Below are 21,534 nucleotides of genomic sequence, written 5' to 3' on the forward strand. Positions count from 1 at the left end.
GGGGTGGGGCCGTGTGCGCCACCAGACATCCCACAGAGCACACACAGCCCCCCCCCCCCCCCCCCCGTTGGCGGCGCCAAGAGGCTTAAGCGCCTGGGAACCCAACACCTGGTGCCAAGAGGCTTAAGCACCTGGCCCGCCCAGGGTCCCAGAGCCCCCAGCAGCCCCTCCCTTCTTGTGTCACTACACATGCAAACGGGAGGGTGATGTCTTTCAAAAGCTTGCGGATGATATAATATCCCCACTCTCAATTTCAGAGACTTTCAGATTAGAGATGCCATAAATACATCCCTCGTTAAGAAGCTTGGGGCTTTAGTTTATCCAACCATTGACTGGTTTTAAGCACCAAAGGGTTAAATAGACATGTTTGTGCCCCATGAGATTATACCGCAGAGATATGGACAGATCTGGCGAGCCCCAAGAGTTGCTCCAAGAGCTCTCTCACTTAAGACTCATTAAGTTTAAATTCACACACGAGCATACCTGACGAATGAGGAAAAAATTATTCATGGAGGTCTCACCAGGCTGCCCAAGGTGCCCTGGTCACGGTACAAACATATCCCCAGGTCTTCTGGCTCTGCCTAGATTTAGCAAAACTCCATGAGATGACAAGCTTTTTGTTAATGATCTATGTGGCAAACATCTCCTCGTCCGTAGGAGACTCTTTGGGGGTATAAACGTGGCACGGTAACGAGACCTCAACATTCCCTGCTCCTGACTTTCACATCATAGCACGAAAGACTACATTTGTCAACTGGAAGGATCACGCGCCCCACTTTTGAAAATAACTCCTTGCACATGCAGCCTCTCCAGTGTTACCGCTTGTTCAAAGTGGAGAGACCAAGTACTATGAAAGCAGTTGCAAATGGCAACGTCACCCCTCGCACTTTCCTGTTTTTTCACCAGCCAGCCCAGGCCTCCCAGCATACTGGAGCGGCTTTTGAGAATTGCTGGGTACTTTGAATTGAATCCAGGCCCGTTTTTCCTCTGTGGCGGCTGTGGCAACAACGTCAATGCAAAGTCTATCCAATGCAACGGTTGTAAAGCTAGGTACCACAAACGCTGCACTACTTTAGCCCGCACCCCCAGTTCAACTCCACCTTGCACAACCACACAAGCACCACCACAAAACTCTGGTCTGGGGCCAATTTGCACAAGCATGGGATTTGGTGTATTCATGCTATTTGAACGTATATACTTTGTATAGTGTAATTTATGTACCTTCAAGATACTATGCACTCCCATAGCTTGTATTGTTGGTTGTAACTTTGACATGCATCCAATGGACAGAGATTCTGAGCTCACATCCCGAGGATGACTAAACACGTTCCTTCGGAGTGTGCAGGTAAGAGTTTGGTTGGACAGAGCATTCGTGCGATCCGTGTCACGCGGCGCAAGCTGCGTTGGGCGGCGCGTCACGTGGTGCCAAGTATTTCGTAGCACTCTACGAAATACAAATCGAGAGCGTGGCTATGCAAGACAGATCACCAATCCCTGGTGGGCAGTGTGGAACTGTTGTTCCTACCGGTAATATTGATTTAAGGCTGTGGGGGCACTCTGGAAACAAATTTCCACATGTAAAACTCCAACCAGTTTAAGTACAATTGTAAATGCTCCTATTTTTTGCACGGTTGTTGTACATTATCCGTCTTTGTAATGTACCAATGCCCAATTACTGCCACGGTTAAAAACTTCTGGGGCCATTTTATGGAAGATTAAAGTGACATAGGAATTGATTTGTTTGCTTGAAATTGTTCAACTGCTCCGTTGTACATGGACAACAATGACTGCCAGTTTGGACAATTGGGAAGGTTTAAAAAACCCATTTGCCATTATTAGGTACATCCTACTAGTCCTGGCACGCATGAATTGGAGACCACAATTGTTTCCATGCTCACCCCCACATGAACTGGGCTATGGTGTAGTTGCACAAAGTGCTCGAAACGCCAAGCAAGGACCCCACAAGACAAGAAGTAATGCATCAGTTTTATTTATCACAACTTAAGCAAAGCAACGGAAGATCAGAAGTTCGTTTCCAATCCCTTTGAAGGAGTCGTGTGACGCCTCTTCGAAACAAACAAAGCCACCGTGGCGCTTGCTGCGACAGCCATCACCAGCGCAGCCACTCCCAGACCAAGGACGGGAGCAGCACCTGTAAAACAACAATTGAGAGAAAGGGTTGGTGGTTAACTGCGGTGCCGTAAAGCTAGGGTTTTTTCCACATGCTGGAGGTTGTGGGGGCATTTGACCTATCCAAGTATTTGGTCAAGGTGTGAAAGGCGTACTGTTCAAATTTGTCACTCACCAAGGTTTGCCATTTCACACTGGTAGATGGCTTTAGTTCAGCACGTCACATGTTATGTTATTAAAAAAGCAATCACAAATATCATATTAGGTATGTTAAAACCTATTTTCATCTGACGACCAAAGCACATTTAAGGAGGAGCATGGCAATATTTGTTGGTCATACCTTTTAGGGCACTGCTGTAATATCAATGTTTTGTACCTTTTCAACTTGTTATTGGGGAAGGGGGTTGTAGTTGGATGTCATAGGCCCTTTCAAAGGAGTAAGAAAGCAGACTTCGAAAAACAAATTGCTTCCTCCCCAAATCGCAAAAAGTTTTGTATAGAGATTAAGTATTACAGACTGCCAATCCATGAGAGGTCAACCTTAAAGCGTCATTGCCTCATGGATGTCCTGGTTTTAAATCAAGTCTGCATTAACCGCACGTACTTTTGGTGAACATGCTCCTTTTATATAGGTATCATCTTTGAAACAGATTGGTCTACACCAGACCACCTTCTTCATGGGCGAGTCCGAGTCAAACCAGAATACGCCAAAAGGCAAACAGTACAACGACAATCCATGCATCAGAGCATTTATATCCCTGGGCGAGCAGATACATCATGGGACCTTCTTGCCAGTATCAAAGTATAAGAAATAGCTTTTAACCGAGACTGGAAAAAATGTGCCATGAAAGAATCTGGTAGCTTTACCTTTGGATGCAGATGTAGAAACCCGTGGCTGCTGCCGTTTTGCAGGGCTGCTTGGCTCGGCACCATCTGAGAAGGGCTTGGCAATCACGATGGGGCCCAGCATCACATCTTCCACCGCATACGACGGTCCTGAGTGAGAGGACCACATTAGTAATGTGGCGAAGGCCCAGGCTTAAGCCCATACCCAACTGATGATGATTGCTTGTGTTGAAATCCAAAAGCTATGATAATTTTAGTGTTTAATTTGTTTTATTTCCCTTCTACGTGACTTTACGGAATAAACCAAGAATATGAATCCCTGCAGTCACAAAAGCTTTAAATCGAAATTAGTTCTATTTAGTTTACTTGGCACATTACTTATTTCAATCGCGATGCCTCCATTCCTGATTGCCACATACCTAACACCATTATTTAGGCAAGGTTTACATAGTGAATGTTGCAGTTTGGCTTTTCGACACTTTCCAAGAACGTAACTCCCTTGATATTCAAGGGTTCTCTGTACAAGACTAAATGGCTGAATACGACGGTTGTACTCACCAGTCACTGCTGCCACATCCCTGCGCCTTCTTCCACTGGGGCACGTGGACTCGCAGCAGCTGCACACCGAGTCCGAGCCATCAGCAGAGACCCACCTGCATTGCACACAACGTCGTCTGTAGTTACAGGCAATGCTCACTCGTATCCGTTCACATTTGAGCAAAGTGCCGATTGAGCACCCGTTCAGGGCAAGCAATGTACAGTGGTGTACCATTTGGCCAGCACCACGGTCGACCAGACAGATAGCGACAATACCACTCGATGGGAGCAGTGGCCAGGAATACAATTCTGGGCGTAGTTGTGTTTAACTGTATGACGGTCAACGGACCTGTTTAGGCAGAGCCTTATAGGAAAGTACTGAAAGTATTTGTAGCATTAAGGGAATGTCTGTGACCAGGACCCCTTCCCATGTTGTTACACACCAACCCTGGTGATCAGCTTGAGGGAAAAAAAAAAAAATCTACGAAGGCGAGGCTCGGTTGATACTCCCGACATTAGCCACGAGTGATATTTGAACTCTGGCTATGAGGCTGAGATTTTTCAAAAGGAGCTCAAACGAATGACAGACGTCGTTTGCAGGCTGCTACACTAGTTGCTAAACTCAAGACAAGTGCAGGCTATGACCAATAAATCACCTGAATACATCTAAACAAGAGAAGACCCGTGGGACTGCACAGGAAATGTTGTAATACTAGTTGCAGCTAGAAACCAAAGTCAGGTCTCAGGGATATTAGTTAAGCACACAGGCATGCAATAATATGTAGCCCACATGCAAGGTATGGATTGAGCTATTGGATGGAAGACACTAAAAAACAAATTGCTGGGCAATGCAAGGAAGCAGACCAACCTGTATGCAGCCGAGGGGCTGTAGGTGCAAGCTTTATTGACAGCCGTAGGAGATGTAGCAACATCTGCAACCTTCAGCTGGCAGAAGACGAAAACCTGGACCGAGAAGAGGAAGATGGTTATTACTCAACCACACTGCCTACCACGTGGCTAAAGGTGGTTTCTGTAGAAGCCTGCATGACAGTAGATCACCTGATCGCCATTGTTGGTCAACGTCGCAAGGAAGCGGAAGGAATCTATGAAGAAGCGAAGGACGTTGTCACTTTGCCGGAGCAGGAAGCCAGAAGTGAGGTGAGCATCATACGAAACTTTGCCATCCACCAGACACCTGCACAGGCACCGTAGATGTACGACACGTGACTTTACATAGGGCAGGCCAGCAGAAAGCCAGCGCTAGGAGATGTAGTACTCCTCTTCCACTGTATAATACGGCACAGAGGGTGCGCCAAGCCCACCTCTTAAGGGGCCCCTCCCACTCGCAAACCAAATCAGTCCCAAATGACGCACATTGACCACATCTCTCATCAGTAATGTACCGACAGACACCACATGATAAAAATCATTAACCATACACCTGGTCAGGCTTAACCATCAGAGCAAGATTTATCAGCATTCCAAGGTGAGGCTCTGTTATATACTCAAGCAGTGGAATGTCACCTTTAAGACAAGGAGCATAAACATTCATTAGGTGGGATTAGGAAAGAGCGACATCTCACCCAGAGTTAGAAATCATTTGGTAGCTGACGGGAGAGTTCCTGTCCGGAACCGGGGTTGCAAAGCAGCTGACCACGAAGATCCTGAGTGGAACGTGGTTCAGTGTCTGCACGCTCGCCTCGACATGCAGAGTCTGGCCCAGCTGGTATACGGTGGAAGGTCGCGCCACACTCCAGTCGTCTTCATGAAAGAAAACACAATTAGACAACTTCAAAAACACAATTGCCAAGGCCGAGTGCAGACTAAAAGCGCAGCCAGGAAAGTGCTTGCTCACGCCACTGATTGTGGAAGAAACCAAGATAAATCATGGGACCTCCTTTTGTTGTGTATACGCCCCCTTTTTTATTATTTGTTAATATTTTTTTAGAATTATTCTGCCAACATATAATATCGTTTTTTTTTTTAAGACGGGGCAACGTGAGAACGGACACGCCCCCACACTCCCACAGATGTGCGCACACATCATTTCAAAGGAAAGAGGGCATGAAAGAAGGGTAATCAAGATCATAGAAACTCCCCGAATTTCACACAGGAGGAACAAGGGAGGGGGGAATGGCAGGCGGGGGGGTTGGGATGACACCCTCTCGAAAAAAAAGCCGTGCAGGGCCGGGCACCACGGAGGAATATATAATTATATTCTTAACAAAGAAACAGCATTGATGCCAAAAAGCACATACGGGTCTTTGAACCATGTTAGATGCACAAGTACCAACTTAGCCATGAAGATTAAGCAAACAGTACCCATCCTCACTCCAATTGGAAATCAGACTACAGTCTGCACCAGAATCGCGACTCATCATTGTTAATTAAATACTGACATTATTTACCTTTAAAGGATTTGTACACGGCCGGGCCGAAGCATCGAAGAATAATTATGGCATCTATTTCGCTCCAAAACAAAGATCCCTAGCCGGGATATCAGATTAAATAATCACAAGTCAAATAATAAGTACGGAATTAAAGTGGAAGAGGAATCAAGGGCGGATAAGGCTCAAAATTAACCAAACACAACATCCCATGGGAAGCGAGCAACACGACCGTCTTTGTCTTTCCGAGAGGATCTCCACACGCAGGCACAAAAGCGAGGAAACGACCCCAATAAAACTCCCGGGCAATGGCTCAAAGGAAATTAACACGCTCTCGGAAATAAATAAATAAGCGCATGCGCCGGGTGCTTCCACCGTGGAAACAACCGTCTTTGTCTTCCCACAACACGGACAAACACGCACGCGAAACACACGGACGGACGCACATGGTCCCACCCACAGGAAGGTTTTATGACAGACTTTGAACAACTCGGGAAACTGAGTGGATTTTCTCAATATATACCGAAGGAAATCCATACAAACAAGCAGATCATTTGGGCCACGGGCCCCAACTCAGATCGTCAGGGCCTCTGGCCCCACCACATCGTCCGGGCCACGGGCCCCATCTCATCTCAACGCCGACAACGAATAAGTTTTCGTCATCCAGCAGGACGAGGTTCGCGAGGTAGCGACGCGCCGCTACAAGCCGAGGTCTGCACCAACTGAGAAGAATCGCTACCCCGAGTCGCAGAGCTGCGAGTGAAGCCAACAAAGACGCCAACGTCCACCCTGCCACGAACGAAGCATCGCTCCTCGTCAGAGTGACGACCAGCGAACAACCCGCAGGAAAGGCGGAGATCGCTGAACGAGCGCCACCTTGCGCCACGCGAGCGACACCCAGATCGACCCGCATCAACCAAAACCGACTCGTCATCCCGCCGTGGAGGAAAAGAGTCAAAGCCTTCTGGACGAGCGCCGCCGCTCACCTCACAGCGGAGAAAGTGTCAGTTGACGTTCGCACAGACAGCAGAGAGGTCGTATCGCTTCCCACACACAGACTCAAGGAAACAGAGGAAATCTTGTCAAACCAGTTTCCTTTGTCTTAGAGTCTCGCGGAAGAATTAATTAAAACCGAGCCCAATTCGCTCTCCCGCAACACGCCTCACCCACCATTGACTCCAACCACCCGTTAAAAGGATTTCACACTTGCCGATGAATCTATTGACATATACTTTCGCCTCTTGGGTATAATAAGTGATTTTTATTACCGCAAAATGAAGTGTGTCATGCTTGTTTTCAAACTCGGCCAGTCGCTGATTGTGATCGATACAAAAATGAACTAATGAGATGCCTGGTTGTTAGGAGGGTTTTTTTAGTCATTCAGTTCGTTAAATGCATAAGAGTTTTGAGTTATTCATTTTAGTCAAACGCATAGTCTCGTAATTGCATAAGAATTTTAGTTATTCATATTAATAGAACGCATGATATCGCAAATGCATAGGGGTTTGGTTATTCGTGAATTATTGACGCATGTTTGACCTGCATGATAGAATGTCACATGCTTGTTGGAATAAAATTGCTTCACACCAACTGTTCGAGTGCTTCTTTCCAAGTCCATGCAAAACTCTTATCCATAAGAGCTGTACCTGTGACGAGATCTGAAACTGACCTTAAATATCATAACACACGCTGGATAATCGGTAAATATTTAATCGATGATAATCGTGTTATCCTGATTGACAACTCTGGATAGACGCAGCTGAGCCAAATTATCATAACTGCACACACTAACATTATCGCAAGCATCCGCATAAAATATCTCCGTGATTATCACAATTTATGCATATAATCACATGCATTATCATAATTTATGCATATTAATACACACTAACATAATTAATGCGATTTGCGCATTTTTCGGAAAATTATTAATTTGCATTAATTTTCATAAAAATTTCATAACTCCAAGACATACAACACTTTGCCAGTACCAAAATGAGAATAGGTTTCCCTTTTTTCTGGCAACAGGTGTTAAGATGTTAAAACGGCAAACTGAAACGTTTTACAAATGATTCATGTCTGCATTAACCACAATTTCTGGTCAGAATGCAAATAACTGATAATATATGCATCATCTTTGAAAGTCATTTGGTGGTAACCAGAGACAGCTTTCTTTCTGGCAGTCTTTCGTCTCGACAGAAAGCCGTCTGGTGTGGACCAATAAGTTTCAAAGACAAGACATATTATCAGTTGTTTTGTTTGCATTCTGACCACAATTAGTGGTTAATGTAGACACGATTCCTTGTAAAAAAAGGTCAGTTTGGTGTTTTAACATCTAAACAGCACAGTTTTGGTGCCAAAAATAAGGGGTAAACCTATTCTTAAACCTCAGATAAAGTATAGAGACCTCGGGCATATATCTGGCCTATTCTTCAATACCAAGTACACATCTTGAAGGATTTATAGTCTAAATTGCCATCCTGGTAGTAGCCATGTGCATAATAGGCAATCAACGTCCTCACATCACCACTGACCGGTCATGAGCCTCAGCGTGAAGCTCAGCTGCTGTTGCATAACCTTGGCGCTGCTGAAGGGGATCCATGTGGGTTTGATGGCATTGCTGGACACGTTCCCCTTCCTGCAGTCCGGAAGAGATCAGGCACACATTCTCTACAAAGAGCAGAGGTGGGTGATGCTCAACTGCACCAATTTGTGACCAGATTATTATTGCAATGTCGTTAACATCTTACAACGAATAGACAAGCGAAGAGATACAGAACCATATTTTCAGAGTATATTTAACATCGCAACTTGCAAGACATTTATCCGACGAGGACCAAATAAGAGTAAGTAGACGACTTGGGGGAATGGAGTATAATTAAGAGAACCGTGGTTCATACAGTATGCAATGGATGTGTAATATTGTAAATTACGGCAGGAGACCACTTGACGGGTAGCACACTTTATTAACACTTGTCTTTGCCACAATAACACGTGTGGTCACTACAGCTCACGCTACACGTTCCACCCGGCTACACACACACACGGGGATTCCAGCCCCGTAGCATCCAGGGGAACCTACAGACCCACCCCAGCTTGGGTATGGGTCACGACCACTGGGTCCCGTGGCCCGGCCCTCACACGGACGTCCGGCCGCGGGTCCCAAGGTCCCGCCTCTGAGCCACACAGGGTCCCGGTCCTTACAAGGACAGCGGGACTAGGTGTCTCAGGGCCCTATCTCTTCCTCCTCAGTCTTCCGTCTTCACTGGTCACCAAACTCCCCAAGCGCCCGCGCGCACCGCCTTTTATAGGTCCTCCGCTCTCGAGGAGACTGAGCCTATGCGGACCGCGATGTGAGCACCCACCCTAGTCGACCAATCACCACGCGCTGCCACACGATCCCTACTGCCAGCGCGTATCACCCCTACACATGCACCACTTCAGGCGTGGACACTTGCAAGGCTGGATGTTTGAGGCAGGCCATGACAGGCGTTTGATGTGAACCCATCAGTAAAGTTGCCACTAAAAACCCCCACGACAGACAGCACAGGGAGACTTTCCATCGGTGGATTAACTCGCTGACATTGGCTTTATTGCAATCCAGGCTTCGCAAAGCTAAAGCACACGCAACGGCACGTAATTTTTAAAGACAGTGGTAGAATTGTAAACAGTTTAGCTGGACTTCAAAATTAAGAAAATGTCAACAAGAGACTGCTGGTGAACTCGCCTGGGATAGCGGCAAACGACCGGCACGGCGACGTAGTTTGTGCGGATAATGCCCGTGTTGGACGTGGGGCGGTAGTAGAGGTAGTTCTCGTAAGACAGCAGCTCTGCACTCATCTAAGAAGGGAGGAAGACGTGGGGTTTATTACTTATTGCAATTCTAGCGGAATAATAATAAAAAAGCTCAAACACCTTGGTGAAAGACCCAATGCAGCAGTTCCTTGGTTTAAATAATTCACCTAGCTCATGTCACCCATAAAAACACCCACACAAACCATGGCAAATGCAGATTCCCAATGTATTATGGAAGAATAAAAACGCTCTAATGTACGACTGGTCAACCGGAACGGACCTTTACACAATAATGCAATGACCAATCTACAAATATCAAGGGGATTTCAAAGCGATAAACCCCGCTGTTATTGAAGAAGTCTGGCTCGACTCGAATGCGGAATTGTAATTCTTCTGCATCTACACTCGGCCAAAACATAAAGCAGTTGGATTGCGCAGATTATGTTACAGCAGCATTAGCAGCCAGTTACCTGGAGGCTGCTGCCACAGCTTTCCAGTGCGTAGAGGAAGGTCACCGTCCCAGCAAGGGCGTCGCTCCCAGTGACGGGGCAGGCTGGTACTCCCAGGGACAGGTCACTCGCCTGGGCCAGGTGACCCGTGCCGAACAGGTCCCTGCTCACGGTCAGCGTGAGCGTCGCCTCGTCACACACCACACTCACCGTGGCGGAGGTGGCCACTGCAGCTGGCGGTGCCGCACGGGACGAGACGCGAGTGTTACCCAAACAGTGACACAGGTGGTCAGTGAAGACGTAGAAAGTCTCAGAGCCTCGAGTCAATCATCCACACACGGAGCTGCTAATACAAGAGTTCGAATTCCCCAGTAGCACCTCAATAAATGTATACACGCGTCACGACAGGTTAAGAATACGTTTTGGCAATCCACTACTGGATCAAGTCTCGCACATTGCGGTCGTCAGTTTGACCATACAGATCAGTACGGGCTGAATTAGGGCAAAGCGCCAAGTCTAGACACATCTCGCCAATGTTAACATTACCAGGACGCAAATTCGTGTTCAGGTATATAGAACAGTGAATTAACCACCACGCCACACTACCAAGCCCATCGTTAGTACGTGTATATTATGGTGTTAACATTAGTAAACACGGCAGTTACATTACACGACAAATAAACACGTTTGTAAAATAATATTTCGACCAAACTCTACTCACCAGAGGCAAGACATAACAACCCCAAGACCGCAAACAAAGCCCTCGTGATCTCCATCGCAAGGACAACAAAAAACCGAGACTTAGCACGGCACCAGCAGAGCCAACGCAGCTACTGTCCCGACTCGGGGCTTTTATCTGCGCGCGGCCTCATTCAGTTTCAGTAATGAGCCAATTAACTCCTCCTGCGTACGTGCCGCGTGATTTGCGGTGCAGCCCCTATCCATGCACGTGCGCCGAGATCGAGCAAACCTCTACTGATGAGACAATGAGTGACTCGATCTGCTTTGATAAAATCTCGCTGATTAGACAATGCGTGGGTGGATCTGATCCAATCTGGATCGGGATCGCTGAGGGCTCTCCATATAAAAGGGGTCCATGGCCTAAGCGAAGCGACGCAGCCGATGATTTGTTTTACGATGGCGGCTCTGCGAGTTGTTCTCCTGCTCCTGACCAGGTGAGGAGGCGGAGGGGCGTGCTGAGTGGTGTTCGGGGATGTTCATCAACAGCTCTGGATAATGAAGTATTATGTACGTTTGTAAGAGAGGGCGTTTCCATATCGCTTTGGGTAACTGACCTGCATGGAGAAATGCATTGAGATAAAAATGTGGAAATGCGGTCCTGAAATGTCTCTCTTGCCCCATTGTGGGTGGTGCGGTTCCAAAGGTGGCTTTGCGTGGCGCTGTTTACACCAACTCCTTGAATAGGCCCTTCCTAAAATCGCTACAGGGCCACTTATTTTTTTGTGGGGGGGGCGGGGGGGGGTGCGGTGTTTGCCTCTCTCTCCTCCCCCTGCGTTCTCTCGTCTTGGCGGTCACGTTTCTCGTGCTCCCCGCAGCTTCCTCTGCCTGGGCTCCGTCCACGCGAGGCTTCGACAGTCGCTGGGACCGCGGATGCTGGGGGAGCCGAGTGGTAGGGGGCGCTGCTGCTGCTGCTGTCGCCACATGACAACCACATCGCGCATTCTCTCAATACCGCTATCGTGTGTCTGGACACCGCCATGCACAAGACTAATGGCGGCGTCTCTCGGTGAACTGGAAAAGCGTTACCGGCGACACGAGTTGCCAACCAGAGCGCTGCCTGGACGAGATGGGGGGGGGGGGGGGTGAATTGTTGTGCGCCTGCCGTTGGAGCGGTCACGTAACGCGACGTGATGGCTGCCGTTGGGCATAGGCCGGCACATGGATAATTAATAATCCTCCGGCGCATGGAAAAGGGGGCGTTCGGGGACATTAACTCTCCCTTGCACGTTCCTTTTTTACGATAATAACTTTTTCAAAAATATGGCTGGTGACTGATTGGCACGGCCCTTGCAACTTTACTTAAAATAGTAAATTGTACAACATTTGACTGCGCAGGACTATAAGTAAAACTCACGTGGCAAAATCATCATGGCCTTGTTCCTTTCCATTGTAGTAACAACGAACTGTACACTCGCGTTGATAATTTGCATTTATCAGGCTCTACCTTGGCAACTTTCCACTACAATTTCAAGAATCTAATGCAGGGGTCTACAACCAAAATATCATGTTTCAACCAGCGGCTTCGAAGCTGCAGGCTGACAATTCCTGGTGTGAGGTTCCTACTGTCGAGTCGTGCGCGTACCTTTTTGAATTTGCGCCAAATAACACCTTACAGACTTGTGTGCACAGAAAAGGGAAGGGACTGATGTGCGCCCACCCAGCAACCGCCACGGCCTGTGTTTTTAATTGCTCCATAAGGTGCAGTTGATGTTGACGTCTCAATTTCTGACCTGTCTCCCCCAGGTCTGCTGAAGCAATGCCTCTCCTCCACCCTGGGTTTTTCTGTGGGATGGAGCAGCTCCTCTCACAGCGACTACCGTGTCTTTGTACGGAGTGAGTCCACCAGCTTTCACTTCAATCGTGATGACATAATTAATCGTCTTGATCCATTGTATGATTGACTATATGACGTTTCTCAAGGATCCTAGCAACTTGATTCAGGGCTGAGATTCTCTGGCCACTTGTTTGTCACAACTGCTTCGTTTTTGATGCGTTATGACCTCTGCAGTTTTCCTATTCGGTGTCGCTTTTTAGGTTTTTTTGGTTCACTCTGCGTTGTGAAATGTAGTTCTTATGAACGATGGGAAATTTAAGAATATTGGGTTCATTTCAACTAGTCTAATACAGCAGACGACAATCAACCCTTATTTTTCCATAGGATAAATGCGTGTGTTTATGACAATTGGTTTTTTACCCTTTTATCTGGCAACAAAACTGACACCTTTTTTTACAAGGAGTCATGTTCGCATTGACCACAATACCTGCAGTCTGAATGCAAACAAAAACATAACTCTGATAATGTATGCACTGTCCTTGAAATTGATTGGTCCACACCCGAGACGGCTTTCCTTGGAGCCAATTATCATATTTTGCTACTGGCAAACGAGGTTCTAATGGTGCATGTGTTTACTAAACAGTTGAATCCCTCATTTATCAATGCCTCCTTTTTGCTTGCATACGCAATGGGCTCTCTTCCTTTCATTAAAACATTTCATGCAAGGTGGTACCTTCTGTTATAAACTGAACCTGGTGACTCCTGTCAGACTCTGGTTCTCTACTTGCATCGTCTGCATTTCCCACCGGAAGTCCTCCGTTGTCGACTTGGGCGCTCTTGTCGCTAAATCTGACATGCAGGTCGTTGTGCATGTTTGGGAGTACCGTAACTCCAGCGTATTGAGTATCGAGTATCCTGTGTCCTGGAGACGTTCCTGGTACTGTGGAGACTTCCTATTCGCGTTGACGCTGACACCATACTTTGTTGTTCTCTTGCAGTCACGCTACCCACATGAACTTGTGGTGCGCAATCCAGATGCATGTTTTTATGACTTTGTGCTTGATGTCTCCAGCGGTGCGGAATGAGGCCGTAGATGTGGAGTCTGTGCAGGGGGAGTGCGGCTTCTCCATCGCGAGGGACGGTGCTGCGCTCCACTTCACCGCTGCTGGTGATGCCTGCCACGTGCGCGTGGAGGTGAACACGAGGAGACCGTTGACTTGCGTCGATCCTAGTACCCGCTGGGACTGCTGTGGCAGTAGCGAAATTGTTTCGCAATCCATAACCGATCGACCATCACGTGCCACCGATGTTGTCTGGCCAGACTCGAATTGAATTTTGTCTACTCTGGTATTTTCCCCTCCACGTTTGCTTGGCTCGTAAATTTATTTTTTAAAGTCTCTTCCAATATATATATATATATTTTTTTTTTAGCTCATGCCGTCCAATCTGGAATTTGTTTTTATTGCTTTTTCTGTTTATTCCTACAAAATGTAATTATTTGGATCATCCCTCGGTGGTATCGACTTTGTTTCTAGTTTATACAGCAGCTCTCTCGACTGCTATCCCTGTACAATTGATGCAGTGCTCATTCCATCTGTCTTGTTATCAAGATCTTACCATCCTTGTCTTATCAGGTTTACCTTGGTACACTTGTTCACTATGCCATATCTCTACATTACTCTTCCAGCCATTCCTAAGTATCCTTTATTGCCCCCATGGCCTTGCCTCCATTGCTTTGCTTTGTCTTTAGTCTCCGTCTTATCTAGCATAAATGTTTACTTCCGGTGCTTAACGGTAAAGGATTTGCCATCTAGACGTCCATGTCACCCAAGTGGTCACCTTAATAGAGGCAATGTGTGAACGGTTAACTGGTGTTTACATCACACAATACACGCCAAAACAAGCTTTCAGTTGATGTGTTTCACGCCTGTCAATGGATGTATCTTTCGCATTACTATTCAATGCAAAGATGGGAATCGGAGCAGTTTGATGCTTGGTGTAGAATAAACGGCACTATGTATTGCTACAGAAGGTCACTATCCAAGCTGGCTGCTAAGAGACCAACGTAGATGCAAGACAAATATTGCATACGGGGCTTACTTGACCATGTATGATGTACAACAAAATGTAACTTTGGCAGACTAAACCAACATGCGAGCTTTGTGCCAGAAAGATGTGCACTACTTGAGGTTACTTGCACAAGACGTGAAAGTGAAAACTAATAATAAATGTGTGGATGACACAATGAGCTATATTCCCAGGGATTGTGATGCCCGTGTGAAGGGTGAGAATTTGAGTGCTGTGGTTTGTGGAAAGAGTAATGGAGGTTTTGTGGCAAAATTAATATGGAACATGTGTTACACGTAGAGCGCAGCATCCGTTTGTACAATAACAAGGGTTAACCTGGGAAAATGATTTCGGACCCAGGAAAGCAACCCCCACGTGCGGGTCTGCCTATTGACAGTTTTACTTGCCATTAGCCTGGCCTCGCCCAACAATGTCGAAGTCACGAAATCTACTGGTTTGTGTTTTAAGCCTTCCTGGAGCACTGGCCCCGAGTCCGATTTTGAGGGCTGCTGATTTCACCAGGACGGCAGGAGGAAGATCCAGGTGGAGCTGCAGGAGATGCGGCAGGGGCTGAATGGACTCGTCTGGGCTTTCACCATCGACTGCCCTGAGAACCTAAGATCGGCGAGAGCTGGCGGTGAGTACCTTTGACTTGACTCTGCTAATCGGACCCACAGACTGCACTACCTATGACTTGGTGCTCTAGAATGGGTCTGCTGGGTTAACGGCTGCCTTTTTGTATCGACCCAGATCATCTCTCCTGGTGCTTTTGCAATGATGATGCGTTTCATGCCCTTGGCTTTTACTGGACAAACTTGCTGCTTTTGAATCATTTTTCAATGCAATTTCCCCCAATGGCTGATTGCAATAATTGCACCATATAAACTCCTTATCCTAATGCACTGCTGGTTGGTGCTGCCCTGGGTCTTGAGGGTTAGTTTGACCATGAATAACCACGCTGCTCCTTGTTGGCCGAGGTTGAGTGGCACTAACCTGCAATGCAACAATTTGTGCTGCACTGCCATAGCCTTTCACAGCCAGTGAGCACGGTGTTTGCCCATCTTTGCTATACACTCAACCCTGCTCCGCTTCTGAGATTGCGTGCATTGCCCGAGTGATTTGGTCATGTGCCAAGTAACACTCATTCACATACTTGACACGTGGCTCAAACGATGCCGTTTTATTTTAAGTACGTGTGGGGTTTTGTACGATGACCTGTTGTGCTCCTGCTGCTGTTAGAGATCGCCACGTGCTCTGGTCAGAGCAGGAACTTCCCATGCAACTCTGTGCAGAGTGTCCCAAGCGTGGACGTCTGTGCACGGAGTGGCTGCTGCTACGACCCCACTCTACGCCGCTGCTTCTACAATGAAGCTGGTACGTAGCCGACTCAAAACAGAGGTTCCATAATGCACTACCTAAACTAGGCTCTTGCTGTGAGGTTCTGTGTTGGCACGGTAGCATCCTGCTGTGCTGGTTCCCTGAACTTGTTCCATCACCCCGGGCTACATGGGGCATCTTTCGTGATTCACCAAACTCTCCATTACCCTCCCCGCCATGCTCCACCCAGTGTGCACCACAGATGGGCGCTTTGTGGTGCCCGTGTCTCGGAACCTAACGTCTCCGCCGCTGGACCTGAGCACCGTGCACCTGACTGGCAGTAGCAGTGCGCAGTGCAGCCCCGTGCTGGTGTCTGCAGACCTTGCAGTCTTTGACGTACCCATGGCAGCGTGTGGTGCCACTGTGCAGGTACTGTGCTCCTGGACTCTGCTTTGCCCTGCCCCCATCCTGATGGTTGTTGTTTGACCTTGTTGAAGTGCTGCATCGGGACCCTTCACGATGCACAACTCCTTTGATGTGCAGAGCACAATCGTGCACGAGTTGATAACGAACAGCAAGGTCACTTTATGATTGAATGTCAAATGAATCGAGTGCTAAAGCAGAATTTGAGTGGCTCCTAATATATAATTTGTTGCTAATTTGGACTCCTGGCCAGTACCACTTATCATTCTTCTACTTGATCGCTCAATGGCATTATCGTTTGTGTCCAGTGGAGTGGGCAGGAGCTCGTGTACGAGTTGATGCTGGTCTCCGAGCGGGAGCTCTGCATTGATGGAAGCGTCGCCATCACCAAGTCGTCCACATACAAGTAAGCACTGCCACACCCCTCTGCAAGTGCTATGCTCATCAGGGTCAAGCATGAGTCTTGCAGAGGAGACCCACCCCCATAAATGTCCACTGTCCCTGCGACCATAAATATTTGCAGAACCGTGACAAATCAGCTTCCTTATTCAACTATTTATTTATTAAATTGGGACATTCAACGCACAAGGGCGCCTTTTCCTCGTCACAGAATCTTTAACATCTTGAAGTAGTAGGAATATAGCTTGTGGCTAATGTAAACACGGTATTAACCAAAGTGGTCCCTATACTGGTACGTCTGCAAAACACTATCGGTCCACTGTGTCCCTCCTGCAATCTCTTGCTGCCGTGAGGGCGTTGTGCATGCCTTTGGCTGGTGGTGTCTGTTTACCAGGATGGTTCTTCAATGCCGCTTCCTTGGAAGTGGAGACCTGCAGCTTGGAGTGCAGGTGAGCACTCTTCCACCGCCACCTCCAGCCACGGCCACTGGGCCCCTCTCCCTGCTGCTCCAGGTCTTCACTGGTGAGTGCTGCCCTCTCCCACACCCTTTACAGCTCTGAGCGGGCAAATCCAACCTTTTTAGGGGAACACAGGTTGTGATGCCGCTCTACCCAGGGAAGACTTGGGTCTGTATTCAACATATTAGCTCTGGCTCGAAGCCAGCTGCAAGTCATGCTTATTTTTTTCAGTGCTGAGCTAAGAGCTCAACCCTGGTTTAATTTTCACCTGATTGCTGGCTGCATTTGATTTTTGGATGCCTCACCATGATTTTTGGATGCCTCACCATGGCTGCTGGACTTTAACTGCTGACCCCTGCAACAAACGGACAACGTGCTAGGCTGTGCTGCCAGAGTATTGTGAACCTGCCAACAGAGTTTATAATTAGCCATAAGTGAACTAGAACGACTTGCACATTCTCCATGGTACGACGTGTAACTTCAAATGCTATTTTCTGGTGAGGTTTTCAATCTACCAGCTGAAACCATGTTAATGTGGGGCCACCATTGAAAGGGATAACAAAGCCCTTAATTCCTATGGATCTACAAAATGCGTCTTTTTGCACAACCCATCAACCAAAACGGTCTCCTTGAGGTCATTGTTTAAAGGAAAATTGGACTAGCTTTCTTAGCCTCATTTGTCCATGACACCTTTGCTTGAACGAATGGTTGTCAATAGCTTGGCCAACTGTATTAGCACCTGATTCCCACCCCTCCGTGTGAAACCGTGCCCTTTACAGCATCTACAGACATTTAGAAATGCCGTTGTATACACTATGTAGCCAAACATGCGGAGTTGAGGGTGACAGCCTTTATTATGAAAATACAAATTAACTATCAACCACGGTTTCTATGTCCCCTAGTTCAATTCAAAAGTAATGCACACGTTTTAGAGGCTTTGTGTTGTGCCTTGTCCAATGTGCTCTAAACAGGACCTTTACACCACTAATCCACGTGCCTTGTGAACCATGTCTGCACGCTGCCAGACAACTCCTACACCACGCCGTACCAGCCCTGGCAGTACCCGCTGGTAACGCTGCTGGGAACGCCGCTCTACGTGCAGGCGTCACTGCTACACCGCTCTGACCCCACGCTGGTGCTCTTCCTGAAGGACTGCTGGGCCACGCCCACGGCAGATGCCACCGACCCCACGCAGTGGAAGCTTGTGGTGGATGGGTGAGGCTGGGTGGGGTAGTGCTCTCTAAACCCTTTCTCACTGCCACAGCAGGGCCTGCAGAGGCAACCTGGTTCGAGTTGTCTTTTTTGTTTCCCCACGTAAGCAGAGTTGTGCTAATTAAGTCGCCTTTCAATGACAACAGTTCATGTACTGGCATCGCTTAAGCAAGATTGCAGTGCCATCCAAAATATCGATGGCCACAACGCTCCTTGGGTTGATGTTCTGGATGTTAAGACAGCCACCCTCTGCCTCCCAGAGCTGGTGGTTTGTACAAGGCCCGACTACATGCAGTGATGGTTGCATTGCACGGATGCACTGCCTATTGGAATTTGGGCTGTCTTGCTGGTCGTGAGCATGTCTTGACTGTAAAGCTGGCCTTCATCCTTGCGTGCAGATTGCAAATACAGATACCTGCATTCAATCCGATGCATGACACTTGCTTTGAATTGAGGGTAAACGGCACTTTTTCCTGTGCAGCTGCCCCGTGCAGTCTCCTTGTTGCAGTGTGTTCTTCCCTGGTGTCGCCGACCTGCCACTGCCTTCTCACAACAAGCGCCTGGCACTCCAGGCCTTCGCCTTCATGAACTCTGACCGCAGCACCACCCGTGACCTCGTGAGTGCCCGATTCTTTCCATCCATTAAAAACCAAGTCACCATGGAGTGATGACGTGTACTGTGTCCAACTGGGGAGGGCACAAAAGACTACGTAAAACATGGAATACTTTACTTGCTGTAACGATGCATTCTGTATGCCACAGGTTTACTTGCACTGCTCTATCGTGGTGTGCGACAGCTCCAGCCCCAACTTCCTCACCGAGTGCAATCGGCAGTGTGGACAGACCAGGCGCTACCGTGAGCACCACCGCGACCTCTTGAATATCTTGCGCTTGTTTACCCAGATGACAAAGGGGTTTTCATGTTGGTGGTAATGTTGCTATGTTATCGTTTCTATTTAGAGCACATTTGCTGTGACTTTGCAGACTGGTTTTTAACACGCCGTGGCATGCCATGATGACCTACTCGTTTGATTTTCTGGCGAACTTGACCTGCAGCATATGATGTCCTTTTGTATGGGCCAGTGGTCATCAACCGATTTGTTTTCTTGTTCCAGAGCGCAACGCCATCTCTGACGCTTCCAGCGTGGTAGGAAAACACGTGGTGTCGCTGCAGGGCCCCGTGCTCTTTGAAGAAGCACCTGTTAACGACGCTGCTCTGCTGTGGCTGGAGGCTCCCTCTTCGTCGTGGGCCTCGGCTGGGACCCTGTCCATTCTCCTCGTCATTGCCACAGGCGTCATTGCGCTCCTGTCTGCTGCCATTGCCGTCAGGAGGCGCAGGAGCCGGGCTGTGGCGCTCGACAGAAGTAGCTATTGATGACTACTTGTAATTGCTGTAACTTGCATATCTTTTGCAGACCATTGTGGTCAAAACAATAAAATGCTGAAATTCGCTACTACTGTTCTGACCTTTTACGATGAATGTGTGCAATATGTAGACAGTATTAGTCCTGCATTTGGTCACGTTTCTTCCCCAAGGCAAGTCCCTCAAAAGCAGCAACTTGTACTAAGGTTTAGGCCATTGACTTCAAACAAGAGCACTTTGCCATGCTTTAAAGAATCTAAATCCCAGATTTATTTTACTTGATGAATCCTTTCTTTCCCCCTAAAACACGCAAATGTGGACATTATGTTCCAGGGACATTTTGCATCGCACTAACAAACGATTTCAAAGGTACATCAAGAATATGGGGTAAAGGGGGAGAAACCGAATACTGCCAACTCTAACTAGCTTTATAAGTAAAGGTTGGGTTGACTTTCTAGGTTGTAGCCTTACAGAACATCTGTCGACATTGCCAAAAGTGCTCTTCCCCTGGAAAAGACACCCACCCCACAACGCTATGGAGGCTTGACTAGACATTCTTTGTGGCCTTGTGCTCGAGTGGCTTGGTGCTTCAGACCCCTGGGTTCTGATGCAGTGACGACGCGTCCGTCTCTAGCTGCATTGTGCTGAATGCTGGAGAAACTCTGCCTCTACTCGGTTCCTCAACGTTTACCTCCTTGGGCATGACCACCACACATGCTGATAGCCCGGAGTCCCCTGTCTACAACTACCTGAACTCTGGTACCTGTGTTTAAACCATCTACCTGAAAACTCTGCTGTTAGGAAGACCGTTTGCGTCTAACACGGCCTGGAAATCCTTGACCCCCTCCCTGAACATCGCCTCCCTTCTACCTTGGCGTTTCTAACCAACGTACTCGCACTGTAAGGACGGACAACCTGTAAAGACCATTTCTCCTGAACTTGCTTAATTCTGCATAACTGACATGACGCATGAAACGGTACTATATTTTTTGGGGTGATTTGAATGTTCCTTTTTAAGTCCTACCTGTCAAAGTAAAAATCACACACGAAACATCTACGTGACCTATCGCCTGAAATATCACGGTATAAAGTTACTTTGTCCTGAACTGATAACATTTGTAATAACAAGTTCCTTCGGAGTGGGCAGGTCGGAACTTGGTTGCATAACGCATTCGTGCGATCCGTGTCACGCGGCGCAAGCTACGTGGGGCGGCGTGTCACGTGGTGCTGAGCCCACCCGAAGCGCTCTATGAAATACAAATCGAGGGCGTGGTTATGCAACACAGACAGACAATCCCTGGTGGGCAGTGTGGGACTGTTCCTACCTGTATTAATGTCTAAAGCACCCATATATGCGCACTCCCTCTGCCTTAACGTCATTGTCTGCCTTATAACACTTGAAACAAACTTGTTTACATTTCAACAAGGTACACAAAGCCAACAAACTCAGTCCCAGAAAGAACATTCGCTATTTGTTTGTATCCTTGGTCCAATAGAAAGTAAATAAAACTACAATGTATGCTGATTTTAATGATTACCGAGCCACGACACGCATCTGCACATCCGTGGTTGCCTCGAGCAATGCAAACGGTTGCTTAGTTTTGACGGGAGGTTCTCTGGCGCAAAGCCTTGGTGG

At 47.7% G+C, this 21,534-nt stretch overlaps 2 protein-coding genes across 2 annotated transcripts; one reads left to right on the forward strand and one right to left on the reverse strand.

The window, feature by feature from the left end:
* Window positions 1-1,974: 1,974 nt before the first annotated feature.
* LOC144737602 (zona pellucida sperm-binding protein 3-like) lies at window positions 1,975-10,995 on the reverse strand. Its single transcript, XM_078620365.1, has 10 exons — window positions 10,866-10,995; window positions 10,166-10,377; window positions 9,628-9,740; window positions 8,435-8,538; window positions 5,097-5,274; window positions 4,573-4,708; window positions 4,382-4,476; window positions 3,535-3,629; window positions 2,998-3,126; window positions 1,975-2,152 (listed from the first exon to the last, which is right to left on the reverse strand). The coding sequence occupies exons 1-10, from the start codon at window positions 10,918-10,920 to the stop codon at window positions 2,022-2,024; spliced, it is 1,248 nt and encodes a 415-aa protein (XP_078476491.1). The 5' UTR covers window positions 10,921-10,995; the 3' UTR covers window positions 1,975-2,021.
* A 175-nt stretch (window positions 10,996-11,170) lies between these two features.
* On the forward strand, window positions 11,171-19,986 carry LOC144737601 (zona pellucida sperm-binding protein 4-like). Its single transcript, XM_078620364.1, has 13 exons — window positions 11,171-11,319; window positions 11,701-11,774; window positions 12,629-12,718; window positions 13,732-13,853; window positions 15,249-15,363; window positions 15,966-16,100; window positions 16,294-16,472; window positions 16,775-16,872; window positions 17,260-17,387; window positions 18,349-18,538; window positions 19,017-19,152; window positions 19,298-19,391; window positions 19,651-19,986. Exons 1-13 carry the CDS (start codon window positions 11,267-11,269, stop codon window positions 19,908-19,910), a joined length of 1,674 nt encoding a protein of 557 aa, XP_078476490.1. The 5' UTR covers window positions 11,171-11,266; the 3' UTR covers window positions 19,911-19,986.
* Window positions 19,987-21,534: the final 1,548 nt, after the last annotated feature.

This window comes from Lampetra planeri, chromosome 72 (assembly GCF_965212315.1).
Source record: "Lampetra planeri chromosome 72, kcLamPlan1.2.h2, whole genome shotgun sequence".
Taxonomy (NCBI): domain Eukaryota; kingdom Metazoa; phylum Chordata; class Hyperoartia; order Petromyzontiformes; family Petromyzontidae; genus Lampetra; species Lampetra planeri.